Source organism: Ammospiza caudacuta, chromosome 7 (genome assembly GCF_027887145.1).
Source record: "Ammospiza caudacuta isolate bAmmCau1 chromosome 7, bAmmCau1.pri, whole genome shotgun sequence".
NCBI lineage: Eukaryota > Metazoa > Chordata > Aves > Passeriformes > Passerellidae > Ammospiza > Ammospiza caudacuta.
In genome coordinates, this window is record NC_080599.1 from 47,161,657 (window position 1) to 47,173,849 (window position 12,193).

At 50.4% G+C, this 12,193-nt stretch overlaps 1 protein-coding gene across 1 annotated transcript in view; it reads left to right on the plus strand.

Moving 5' to 3' along the window:
- Nucleotides 1-1,455, plus strand: part of LEPR (leptin receptor) — a 34,498-nt gene extending 33,043 nt beyond the window's left edge. Inside the window, exon 20 of the mRNA XM_058808663.1 lies at nucleotides 730-1,455. Coding sequence (XP_058664646.1) covers nucleotides 730-1,455 — 726 coding nt within the window. The remainder of the gene's footprint in view (nucleotides 1-729) is intronic.
- Nucleotides 1,456-12,193: the final 10,738 nt, after the last annotated feature.

A 12,193-nucleotide genomic window follows, 5' to 3' on the forward strand; every position in this document is an offset into this window, starting at 1 on the left:
ATGCATGAGGAAAAAATTGTTCTTTTCATTGTTGAAAAGCTCCCTGTTCATTTTGATGTGGGAAGGTGATGGATTTGTGTGGGAAAACCCCAAATTCAGGGCCCAGGTGTCACCAACAGTGAGTCTGAACTGAGCAGAGCCCAGGAGTTTCACTCCTTGCTCTGATTTCCCACTACTCTGACTATTTTGACATTTTCCTCATTATTTTGGCAGCTTCCCTGCTGTAAAACATGATTTGTTAATCCACCAAAACCTGGATTTATCTGTTTTGTCCTGAATTCATTAGGAAATACAATGGAATTTTCCTTTGGAGCTTTCTTGCTGCTGTCAGTTCATCCTGGTGGATAATTTACATCTGCATTTATTAGGAGTAGTAAATCCTGCATTTCTCCCAAACAGAGGAGTTTCACTCAGTTCAAACATGCAGCTGCTACTCAGGTGGGAATGCTCCAAAAATCCCATGGAAAGGCTGAATTTGACCTGGATAATCCAATCCTAGCAGGGAAAGTTCCTTCAGCTGATGTATCAATGGTAAATCAGTCAAGGAAATTTTGTCATAGAGGATTTTCAGCTATAAATTCTTAAAAAACAATGTGTGAACTCAATGTGGCAAAATTCCAGGCTGCTGGGAACGACCTTTGGTGTTGGATGCTGTGACCCATAAAACCTGGAGAGTGAAATAAAGCCGTTCCATAATAAATGAGCACTAAAATCCCTCTTTTCTTCCAGCCTGAGACTCTGGAGCATCTCTTTGCCAAGCACCCCGAGCCAATGTCGTGTGAGCCCCTTCTCCTGGAGGCAGAGATGGTGCTGCAGGACATCAGCATCACCAAAACCCTGGGAAAAGAGGAGCCAGGGGATTTTTTAGGAATTGACTCCCCCCAGGACTCGGAATGTGACTCTGCCTGCTCCAGCAGCCCCTTCCAGAGCAGCAGTTTCTGCAGGAGCTGCCAGGATGGAGAAGCCCCGGCTCGGGGTGACCTCAGATACGCCACAGTCATCAGCAGCCGTCCCTCCAGCGGGCCGTGCCGGCCAAAATCCTGCCCGGGGAGCTGCCTGGGGAGCTGCTTCCTAGGGCAGCACCCCACAGTGCTGGAGGCCTTCTGCAGGGGTGCCTGGGACGTGGGCAGAGGGGCAGTGCTGGTGCAGAGGGCCCTGTCCCTGCTGTCCTCAGAGGGGTTCCCGGAGCCTCTGGAGGAGGCTGAGCGCGGCCTGTGCTACCTGGGGATAGCAGCCATGGACACAGGGCACAGGGACAGCCTGACAGACACCCCCGGGGGCACGGGCCAGCCCCAGAGCATGGCTCTGCTCACGGAGCAGGAGCTTCTCCAGCACATCCCAAACGGTGTCACGGAGTTCATCCAGAGCAGCCTCAAGCCTAAAGGCGCCGTTCCCTATGTTCCACAGTTCCGGGTGGCTGCAGCCAAAGGGCAGGAGGCCACGGAGAAAAAGTGACAGAATCACCCAAAATTCCATATTCCTGAAGTTTTTCCAGGTGTTGATGCATTCCTCTGTTTTCCCTCTCTTGCTCTATCCGGCTTGTTCTGGTTTTAGGCCTCACCTGGAGCCCCCAAGGGTGAGAGAGCTGATCCAGGGCCTGGGATATTTCTGAGGGAGGAAAGCTGGAATTTGCCATTTCTCTGGAGATTATGTGTGACATCGAGTCAGCCTGGATGTGGTTGCAAGGAATGGATCAAGGAGTGAAAGGCTCAGGGTGCTGCAGGAAGAGGAAGAGAATCCAAATTCCTGTGTCTCCATTAACTGCATAAAATTATGCATTTAAAGTAAGGTAACCACATTTTATTGTTGAACACAAGATTCCAAATGGTGGGTTTTACACTGACATCTCTTCCCAAGCTCTTTCCTAAGATTCCATGGGAGAAAAGACAGGAATTGGATCCAAGGACCCTGCATTTTAGATTTTGGGAGATCCAACGTGTCTGTATGGCCTTGGAGAAGTCACTTTGCCTCTACAACCCTGTCAGGAAGCCTCAGGTGGGAGTAAATCAGGTTTGCATTTTCTGGGAGAAGCTGGAAAACAAACCCACACTGATTTGCAAGCCAAAGCTATTTTTTTTGTTTTATTGCATAGTTCATAAATATTTTTCTACACCTGCCTTTTCAGAGAACTATTTTGAGGAGTAAAGGAGGATGAATTTATTGTGTATTCCAAAGAATATATTTCTGTCAAACTTCAGAGAGACAAAACCAAAGGGCAAAACCAAAATTAAAAACCAAAGCAAGGGTGAATTTAAACCCAGTTTGGGCTGCTGACCTGGCTCTTGTGGGGCTCTTTGGTACTGGATGTGACACAGATCTGATGTTCTGGTTTCCAAAATCTTGTGTGGGGTGAGCAATTAAAACTTGTTTTATATTAGGAACCAAGACTTGTCACTGTGGTTGGAGATAAAGCTGCAGGCTCTTGTGGCTTTCCAGCTAAAGCTGTGATGGATGCTGGATTTAGGATGCACTTCTGCTGTTGGGAAGGGACAGGAGAGCCCATTTTTCTGGAGAATGGAGTGATCCTTTCTTGGAAGTGTCCAGAAAAATTATCTGGTTGTGTTTGAAGGTCATCTTTCTCCAGGAATAAAAAGCTGATGCTGATTTTGGCCCGCCCAGACCTTTCCCAGTAATTCCATACAAACAGGGGGAGCTTAACCATGGGAATGATCAGCTGAGGGACCAGGGAGGGCTTTCCTGGGAACATGGAGAATTCAGGAATTAGGAGATGTGCAGGAGGTCTCTCCTCAATGGCAGATTCCCAGGTTTCCCCTCCTTTGGGAGCCCAGCCCATCCTCTATCACTGCCATCCCATGATTTCCTAATGGCCAGAGCAGCTGGTGCTCCTCAGGAAAACCAATGGATCTCCTCTGCAAAAACCCTGCAGGAAATACAGCAAATCTGAGCTGCTTCAGCAAAAAGAGAAGATCTGGGGTGTGATGAGTGTAGAACCAAGGGGTTGCATCCTTCCTGTCCTGTTCCTGCAATCCCAGTGCTCCTGAGGATGCTGCAGATCCAGGTCCTGCCCCACAGCTCCATCAATAATTCCTGCAAGTGGCATTTCCACCGTGATGGAAGGGACATTCGATGCTGCTCCTCACCTCTCCGTGCTCCCACAGAAAGCCAAAATCTGCATATCCTGAATGCTCCATCTGCTGCCTCTGGCTCGGGTTACAGCTCCCTCGGGCAGCAGCTGCCTCGGGGAGGGAAAACTGGGAGCTGGGCAGAATTGGGAGCTTTGGGTTCTTTTCCATCATTATTTTCCCCTCACCTTCAGGTCAGGTTGTTTCCCACAGCTAAACCTTTCCCAATTTGAGGGATTGCTGTGTTTGCAGCCTCAGGAACAGAATCTCCTTGGCTCATTCCTGGCTGAGCTGGAGATGGGAATGTGCAGTGCCTGGGTGTTTTGGAAGGTAAGGACGTTTCTGCTGGAGCCACAAGAAGCTGCCACTCGTTCCAGAACTGTCCCTGCAGGGGACACAGGTGTCACCCGGGGAGGGCTGGAAGGGGCTGTGTTCCATGTGAGAATGTCTGGAGCAGGGAATCTGTGCCCACTGCCCCTCCCAGGCTCCGGTTCCTTGGCAGGAGAGCTGGGAAAGTGGGGAACAGGGTCACACCAGGATCTGTGCTGGGGCAAAAATGGGTTTCAAGGGATGATCTTCACCTGCAGCTCTGCTCTGAGGGGTCTCCTCCACTCCTGGCTCAGTGCCTGGCAGATCCAAAGGGATCCACCTGACCCTGGGCATGGGGAGGAGGAAAAACCTTTGGAATTGCACTTGGGAGCATCCCAAGAGCAGCCACAGGAGTGACCCAGCACAGCCCCTGTTTCCTTCCCAGGGAAAATGTTGCTGCTTCTCCAGAAATGTTCCTGTGCCACAAACAATCCTGAGCCAATTCCCAGGGAATCTGGGCTTTTTACAGAGAAATGGGATTTAGAAATGGGATTTTTGGCCGTGGCCTCACACTCACCAGGAAAGGCTTTTTCAGTTTGAACCAAGCAATTACAGGAGCCATGTGCAGCTTCTGAAGTACAAATTAAGATCCTGCAGATTCATTTTGAAGAGCATTCAGGACTGAAGCTCTTTTATGTAAGAAAATGAATCAAATGTGTCATTTTCCCTTTTCCATGTCACTTGCAGCTACAGTTAAATTCCCCTTTCTTTTCTTGTTTTTTATTCTGGGATTGATGTTTGAAGCAGCAAAACCTTCAAGTCCCAGGGATTTGGAGCTCCATGATCTTTAAGGTCCTTTCCAACCCAGGCCATTCCATGATTCCCTGATTTAAAAGCACAGAAGGGATCAATACATCCTTCAAATCCTTACCAGGCCATGATTTTGTCGTGGACATTCCAGATTTTGTGTTCCCTGTTGGAGAAAAGGGGATTAAAATGCAGGTTCCTGGTGGGAATTTCTGCAAGAGGAAGGTTCCCATTCCTCCAATCTTCCCTCTGCTGGGAAGATAACTTGTCTCAAATTTTGAATTGAGTGTATTTGGGGTGTGCATGCAGGTTTTTCCCAGTAAAACACCGGGATTTTTGCGATCAAATGAAACTCATTTCCTATCCCTGAAAATTCATTCAGAAGCAGCCATTTCTGCCTTCAGATCCAAGAGGAGAGTTAGGGACAGGTGTCAAACACAAACCTTCCCAGCAAAGAAAGCAATTTCCATATGGATCCAGCACTTGGCAAAGGAGAGGCAGCAACCTGGGCTGCTGGAAGGTGTCCCAAGCCTTGGGTGGAATGAGATGGGCTTTAATCTCCATCCAAATCCAAACCACTGTGGGATTCTAGAATTCTGTGAAGGAGATTTTATAATTCCGTGAATGGATGGGATGGGAAAGCCAAGGAACAGCTCTGTTAGATCCCCAAAATCCATCCAGGACACACAGGTGGGCAGGAGACCCAGCTCAGACTGCAAAGGAGCACTCAGAGCTTCCAAAGATGATTAAAGATCTGGCAGGGAAAGAATTATTTAATCTTGTGCCTGCCTAATGTCAGGAGCTTGTCAGAGACCAGCTGCTGTTTGCAGGAACAGCTTGGAATCCCTCTGCTCCAGCTGGGTGGCCAGGAAAACTCCAGCTGGATCATCAGGGAAACTCAGCTGGGTGGGCAGGAAAACTCCAGCTGGATCATCAGGGAAACTCAGCTGGGTGGGCAGGAAAACTCCAGCTGGATCATCAGGGAAACTCAGCTGGGTGGCCAGGAGAATTCCAGCTGGGTGGGCAGGAAAACTCCAGCTGGATCATCAGGAGACTCCAGCTGGATCATTGGGAGAACTCCAACTGGATCATTAGGAAAACTCCAGCTGGGTGGTCAGGAGAACTACAGCTGGATTATCATGGGACCTCCAGCTGGATCATCAGGAGAACCCCATCTGGGAGAGCACCTCCTCCCTCCTCAGCACAGGGAGCAGCAGGGACAGTGATGGGCTCAGCCCTGCTCCCCATTTCTGCCCCCTGAACCATCCCACACTCCCTGGACACAACTTCTGGCTGGGGCAGGGATGGTTCCAGAGAGATTTCTTCCAGCAGCTCTAGCTGAAGTGAAGGATGTTGGGTTCCTTTTTGTTTTCAGGTGACAGCATTTTGAAAAGATTGTTTTAGGCTGCTGTTTGTCTTGGAGCTGGGAAGGATCTGGAGCAGAGGATGGAGCTGGGGAGGGTCTGGAGCCCCAAGAGGGGCTGAGGGAGCTGGGCAGGGGCTGCAGAATCCCTGAGGAGCTGGGCAGGGGCTGCAGAATCCCTGAGGAGCTGGGCAGGGGCTGCAGAATCCCTGAGGAGCTGGGCAGGGGCTGCAGAATCCCTGAGGGAGCTGGGCAGGGGCTGCAGAATCCCTGAGGAGCTGGGCAGGGGCTGCAGAATCCCTGAGGAGCCGGGCAGGGGCTGCAGAATCCCTGAGGAGCTGGGCAGGGGCTGCAGAATCCCTGAGGAGCTGGGCAGGGGCTGCAGAATCCCTGAGGAGCTGGGCAGGGCTCACCTGGAGCAGAGGAGGCTCAGGGGCCCTTGTGGCTCTGCACAGCTCCTGCCAGGAGGGGTTTGGGATCTGCTCCAGGGAACAGGGACAGGAGGAGGAAAGGGCTTCAAGGTACCCCAGGGAAGGTCCAGCTTGGAGATGATGGAAAATTTCTTCATGGAAAGGTTTTCCATCCATGGCACAGCTGCCCAGGGCAGGGCTGAGTCCCCATCCCTGGAGGGGTTTAAAATCCCTGTGGATGTGGCACTTGGGGACACGGGCAGTGCTGGCCTTGGCAGTGCTGGGAAACAATTGGACTTTATGGTCTCAGAGGACTTTTCAAGATTAATGGTTCCAGGATTCTATGATTTTATAACTCTGGGAGCCTTTTTCTCTTTTTCCCATCAGCTGCATGTGGAAATAGATGTTGAAGCAGGGGCCCTGTGAGGACTCCAATCCAATTCCCTGACTGGAGCTGGGACAGATTGCCCTGAGCCCCTCGGAGCTCTGTGGCCTCTCTGGCTGAAATAGGCAGGTTAAAACTGCAGAGATGGAAATCCAGGAGATCTGAAGATTATTTCCTTGCAAGTCCTGCTTTGTGTCACCTGCCCAAACCCTATCAGGGGTGACAGCACCCAGAAACACAAGCCAGGGTTGCCAGGCTAAAACACAGAAAGGTTTCTTGTTGATTTAAAAATCTACTCTGTGAGGGATTTTGTTTATGTTTTTGTTTGTTTGTTTGTTTTTGTGTTTTCTGTTGGTTTGTTTGTTTTTGGTGGTTTTGTTTTTGGTTTTTTTTGTAGGCAAAAAGACAGTGGAACCTTTCCTGCCAATTTGAGATCCTTTTTCCCACTCCGAAAAAAACCAGTCCCAGGATTAGGGGCTAAAATCTTTCTGACCACTCTTTTGGTGTGGTTTTAGGGAGCTGATGTGAATTAGCTGAGCTCTTTGCAGTGAGGAAAATCCCTTCCCTGCGCACTTCCCAGACTGTCCGTGGCAGGGTGGGCAGGCCCTGGCACAGATTTCCTGTCCCTGGCAGTGTCCCAGGCCAGGCTGGAGCAACCTGGGGTAGTGGAAGTGTCCCTGCCCATGGAGGGGGACTGGATAATCCCTGAGCTCCCTCCCAGCCCAAACCTATTCCATGAGGAATTTAATGTCAGGACTCCTTATATCTGTTCATATAAACTTGTGTTTATTTAGACCAAATGTTAGCTCCTTCCTTCCTCAAACCCAAGGACCTTCCAGCCTTGGCTGTTCTGCAGGATGAATAATCTTGTCAGTGGCTATTTTTTCCCAGAGTACATCAACACCCAGCCACAAATCCTCCTCCAGCTGGATAAACTGGGCTGGGGACAGGCTGTGGGCTCAGGGCTGGCAGCAGAGAGGAGAACATTCCCCAGCACCTCTCAGCCCTAACCCACAGCTCCTCCTGGCCCTCTCAGGGATTGGGATGCTCCCAAAGAACTCGGTGGGATGAGTCAGCTCCCTGTCTGCCAGCCTGGTGCTGAGGGGGAGGAAGAGGAGTGAGGAGCTTGTGCTGATCCAGGGAAGCTGCAGCACAGGAGGAAAGTGACAGAATCTTCTTCATTTCTCAATCCCTGTCTTGGAAAATGCACCTTTTCCTGTGCTTCCTGCTGCACCAACACCTGGGCCCTTGGTGGCACCTCTGGGGCTGCCAGCAAAGCTGAGGCAGTGGGAGCATCCAGCTTTTCCAAAGCAGGCACAACATAATCCTAATCCAGTTTCCTGCTGGTATGTTTTCTGCTCTGCTCCATGTTTTATTCCAGAGCATCCAGCACTTCCCAGCTCTGTCAGGGATGATGCCCATGGCTCAGGACTCAAGCCCATCCTCCCTCCTAAAGCCCAGCTACAGAGAAAATTGGGAATCTGAGGCCTCACATCCCAGGAAGTGCTGCAATGTTCCTTGCTGCTGTCTTTAGCCAAAACATTTGGGTTTCCAGGTTTGTTTCAGGAGAAATCATCCATGGAATTACCCTCATTGTTTTGGGACTATGACAAATCCTTCCCACTTCCCATCTCCTCCACCTGCCTGCTCCCTCATGGATGAGAAATTGCAGTGGTTCCATTCCAGCCCTGGCCTTGCTCCAGGGAAGTGTCTGCCTTTAAAAACTGCCCAGCATTTCCAAAGTAATAAAAAGCTTCAGTGGCTCCATCAGCTCCTGCCCTTTTCCTAGGAAAGCTGGTTGGTGTTTTTCAGGGAAGCCACCCTGCTGAAGGGAGCTGCCTGGATTGCTGGTTTATCCATTTCCATGCAGGATTTGGGAATCCACAGCAGCCTCCTCAGCCACTCCTGAGAGTGAAAAGCCTCATCAACGCCTCCCAAAGGGATTTTTGGAGAGTAGGAAGCACGTCCTTCACTTCACAGCTGCTGCTCCATGCTCTTCTCCCAGATAAATCCCTGATAAAGCTCCAAGAGGGATGGAATGTCCACCCTGCACCTCTTCCCTCCTTGCTCAGCTTCTCTCTCCCTCTTGACATCAAACCCAACAATTGTTCTACTCCTGTGAAATGGGGAGGGGAAATTCCACTGCCTGATCCCAGCATCTGTTATATCCCATTTAATTCCCATTTACTTGATATCCATGAGCTCCTTCAGCTGGAAGGACAGAGAAGAGAGCACAAGCACTCATTAATTCTGCCCAGCTAATTAATTAATTCATGGATCTCTTACAGTATCCAGGGTGTTTGTTTCCTTCCCCTGTTTCCATCCTGTCCTGCTCATCTCCCAACAATCCACAGCCTCCCTCAGTTTTCAGCTGAATCCCTTTTCCTGGCACCAAGGTCTTTGTGGAAGAGGAGGGAAGGTGACAAAGACATTTGGGTTTGATGAGCTGAGGGCACAGAGGGGAAAAAATCCTGTGGGGAGTCCCTGGCTGGGTTTGCTTGGTGTGGGCAGTGCCAAGAATCTCCTGATCCTCCCTGAAAAGAGGGATTTTGGAGAGGAGAGGGCACCAAGTCCAGAACAAACCCAGAAAATTGTATAAAATACCCCAAAATGGCCTCAGTGGAGGTTCTGAGGCTGCCTTGGGGGTGCGGGAGGGCACAGGAACCAGGACCCCCTTCTGTTTATATCAGCCACTCTCATTCCAAACTCATTTCCTGCTGCTCCCTTCCTGTTTTAATGGGAAATGTTCCCTTTGACAGGACCTCACCGAATCCATTTATCCTGCTGTGTTCCAGCTCTCCTGCCACATTTATCACCCAGGGATCTGAGTGCATTCAACACAACCACAGACATCTGCCAGCTTATTTTTTTTTCCCTCTCAGTCTCCTCAGGAGAAAAAATGAAATGAGTGCAACAGTTTTCCTATTTTAGGAAGTTGGACTTTTCCCCCAGCCTCTCTCCCACAAACATTGCTTTAGTTATTTTCTAGTAGAGAAAACAAATCCCCACAGGATCCACATCCTCAGCTTTGATCCTGAGACAGTTTTACTTTCCAGAACAAAGCTGGACCATCCCTCCACTGCCCAGCTCTAGGGAAGGGGTCAGGAATATCAGGAATAAAAATATACTTTTCCTCTCACCAGGCAGCTTTTTGGCTGCAGGATTGGGAATGTGGGAATCTTGCACCACAATGGGACAGCAAAGGAAAGGCATCACCTGGACTGGTGAGAGCTCTGTGTCAACAATGAATCCTAAAAACCCTCCTGAGCTACTGCCCAAGGTGATCCCTGTGCATCATCTCTGTGGTGTTGGCATTTAAAATAACTCATGGAATGGTTTGGAATGGGAGGGACATTGAAGCCATTTAATTCCAAACTCTGCCATGGCAGGGACACCTCCCACTGTCCCAAGTGCTCCAAGCCCCATCCAGCCTGGCCCTGGGCACTGCCAGGGATCCAGGGGCAGCCACAGCAAATCTGGGCACCTGTGCCAGGGCCTGCCCACCCTCACAGGAACAATTCCCAATTCCCAATCTCCCATCCAGCCCTGCCCTCTGGAAGCCATTCCCTGTGTGCCGGCACTCAGAACTCTGGAACACGAGAGTTCACCCACAAATGTTCATCCCCCGCCTGGCTTCGGGAGCTTGCCGGGGGAGGAACACGGAAAAAGGGATGTTCCCCTTCAGGGAGCAGCTCAGCCCCGTCGTGCACTATCCTGGGAATTGCAGTGTGGAAGGCGGCGGGATCCCAGCTAAAATGGGGAAGGGAGAGGAGGTGCCTCGGTCCCGCTGCTCCTGCCGAGGGAGCTGTCCAGTTCTGACTGCCCTCAGAATTCCGTCCTGCCCCGAGTGCTGGCACAGAAATGCTCCTGGAGGAGCCTTCGGGCAGCTCCCCTGAGCACTCTGCCAGGAACGGGGAGGTTTGGCCAGGAAGAGAAGCTGGATAACCAAAAATCTCCAGGATTTCACAGAGTGACAGAAGGGTTTGGGAAAAGGACCTTAGAGATGGCCTCAAACCTGATCTCAGAGCTGCTGCTGTGTGTCTGAGAGCTCAGGCTGTGCGAAGGACAGAGGCAGTGAGTGCACAGGGCTGGTCACTGGGAAGTGACCTTTTCCCAAGGCTGCCGGCATCTCAGTGGATTTATGGACATGGAGTCCTCTGGGATGGTCAGAGCTTCTCAGCAGTGAAAAATTGGTGCCTGTGAGTGGCACTCAGCGACTGCAGCAGGGCAGGGAGTGCTGCAGCTCCCAGGACTCACTTTGGCGTGGATCAGGAACGCTCAGGGCCGCTGGAATATCTCAGGAATGACCTCTTGGACTGGCTTGGCAGGCTCAGCAGAGGCAGATGCGGGGAACACGAGCCCATGATGGGATTGCAGCAGGAGCTCTAAGAGTGCCTTCATTCCATTTCATTCCACCCTCCTGCTCTCAGCTCTCCCTCCCAGCAGCCAGGCTTCAGCAGGGTGCCAGGAGAGAGGAGGAACAGGAGCTGCTGCTGCTGCCAGCTGCAAACAGGGACAGCCCCGTCCTGCCCAGCAGGTGAAGCCCTGCTGCTGTTCCCAGCCTCTGGAATTGCATCCATGACTCTGAATCGCAGCCTGGATCAGGATTGCTGCTCTCTCCTGTTGCCAGGGAGCTGAACAGCTTGGATGTGCTGCCTGGAGGCTGGGAATGACCAAGAGCAGCATTTGAATTTCCCTGGCCTTGGAGTCTGGAAAAGCAGAATTTCTCTTAGCCATTTGGGAATTCTGCCCTAATTTGCGTTGTTCAATCCTCACAGACAACTCTTAAATATTCCAAAGATTTGCCTGAGCCTAAACCCCAGGGTTTACATCTAAAATCCAGGGGAGGATTGCAGAAGTGACTTGTCTGTGGAATTTCCAAGAGTTTAACAAGTTTAACACCTTTGCACAACAAACTCTGGACCAGATTCCTTGATCTGTGTCCGAGTCAGCAGAGAGGGACAAAAATTCACCTTGGTTCTCCTCACTGCAGCCCATATTTTGTAAAAGGTATTGGCATGTTAAAATTTGATTGGTAATTACCTTTGTATTTTAAAAGAAACTCCTGTATGTTATAGAAATCTCTCCATTAATTATTAACTCTAAATTTTACTGAAGTGGACAGACAATCTTTTCTCCTCTGTAGGATTACGTGGCACAAAACTTCCATTCAATATTGTTCTTTTATTGCATAAAGAGTGGTTTATCAAGATCTGCTGTGGTCTGGCCTGTGGGCCTGTGGGATATTGGGCCATGGGATGGGACTTGAGCAGGAATCCCAACACAGCAGCCTTCTGTTCACTTTTCAGAGGCTGCAGTCACAGATCCCTGGAAAAAATCAAGGGGCTGTGTGTTATCCGCAAATAACCAGTTTAGCTCTTCATTTAAAAGGTTTTATAATGAATAGATTTTATTTTTCCCTGCTGGACTCTGAGGTTTTGGGGAATTGGGGTGGGTTCTGTAAGCCTTTTAAATGCTGCTCCATGGCCCTGAAGACCAGAAAATTCCTCTTTTACCACGTGAGCCAAGTCTTCATGTTATTACTCCAGAAACTTGGCCTTTGATGAGGACATCAAACACCCCAAGATCTCATGTTTAGGATGAAGCAGAAGTAAACAACCATATGGAGAGAATTGTCCTTTATCTGCTGGGTGTCTGGGGTGACCACCAGCAGCTCCCACAGGTGTGACATGTGGCATTAAACCTTCGAGGTGAGCAGCTCCTGTTTGCCAGGAGGAAGGGAAAGGAAGAATTCCTCCCCAAAATCCCAGCCCAGCCCGGCCGTGCCCGGGGTTTGTGCCTGCTGCTTCCCCCGGGTGCGGAGCATCCTCTGCTC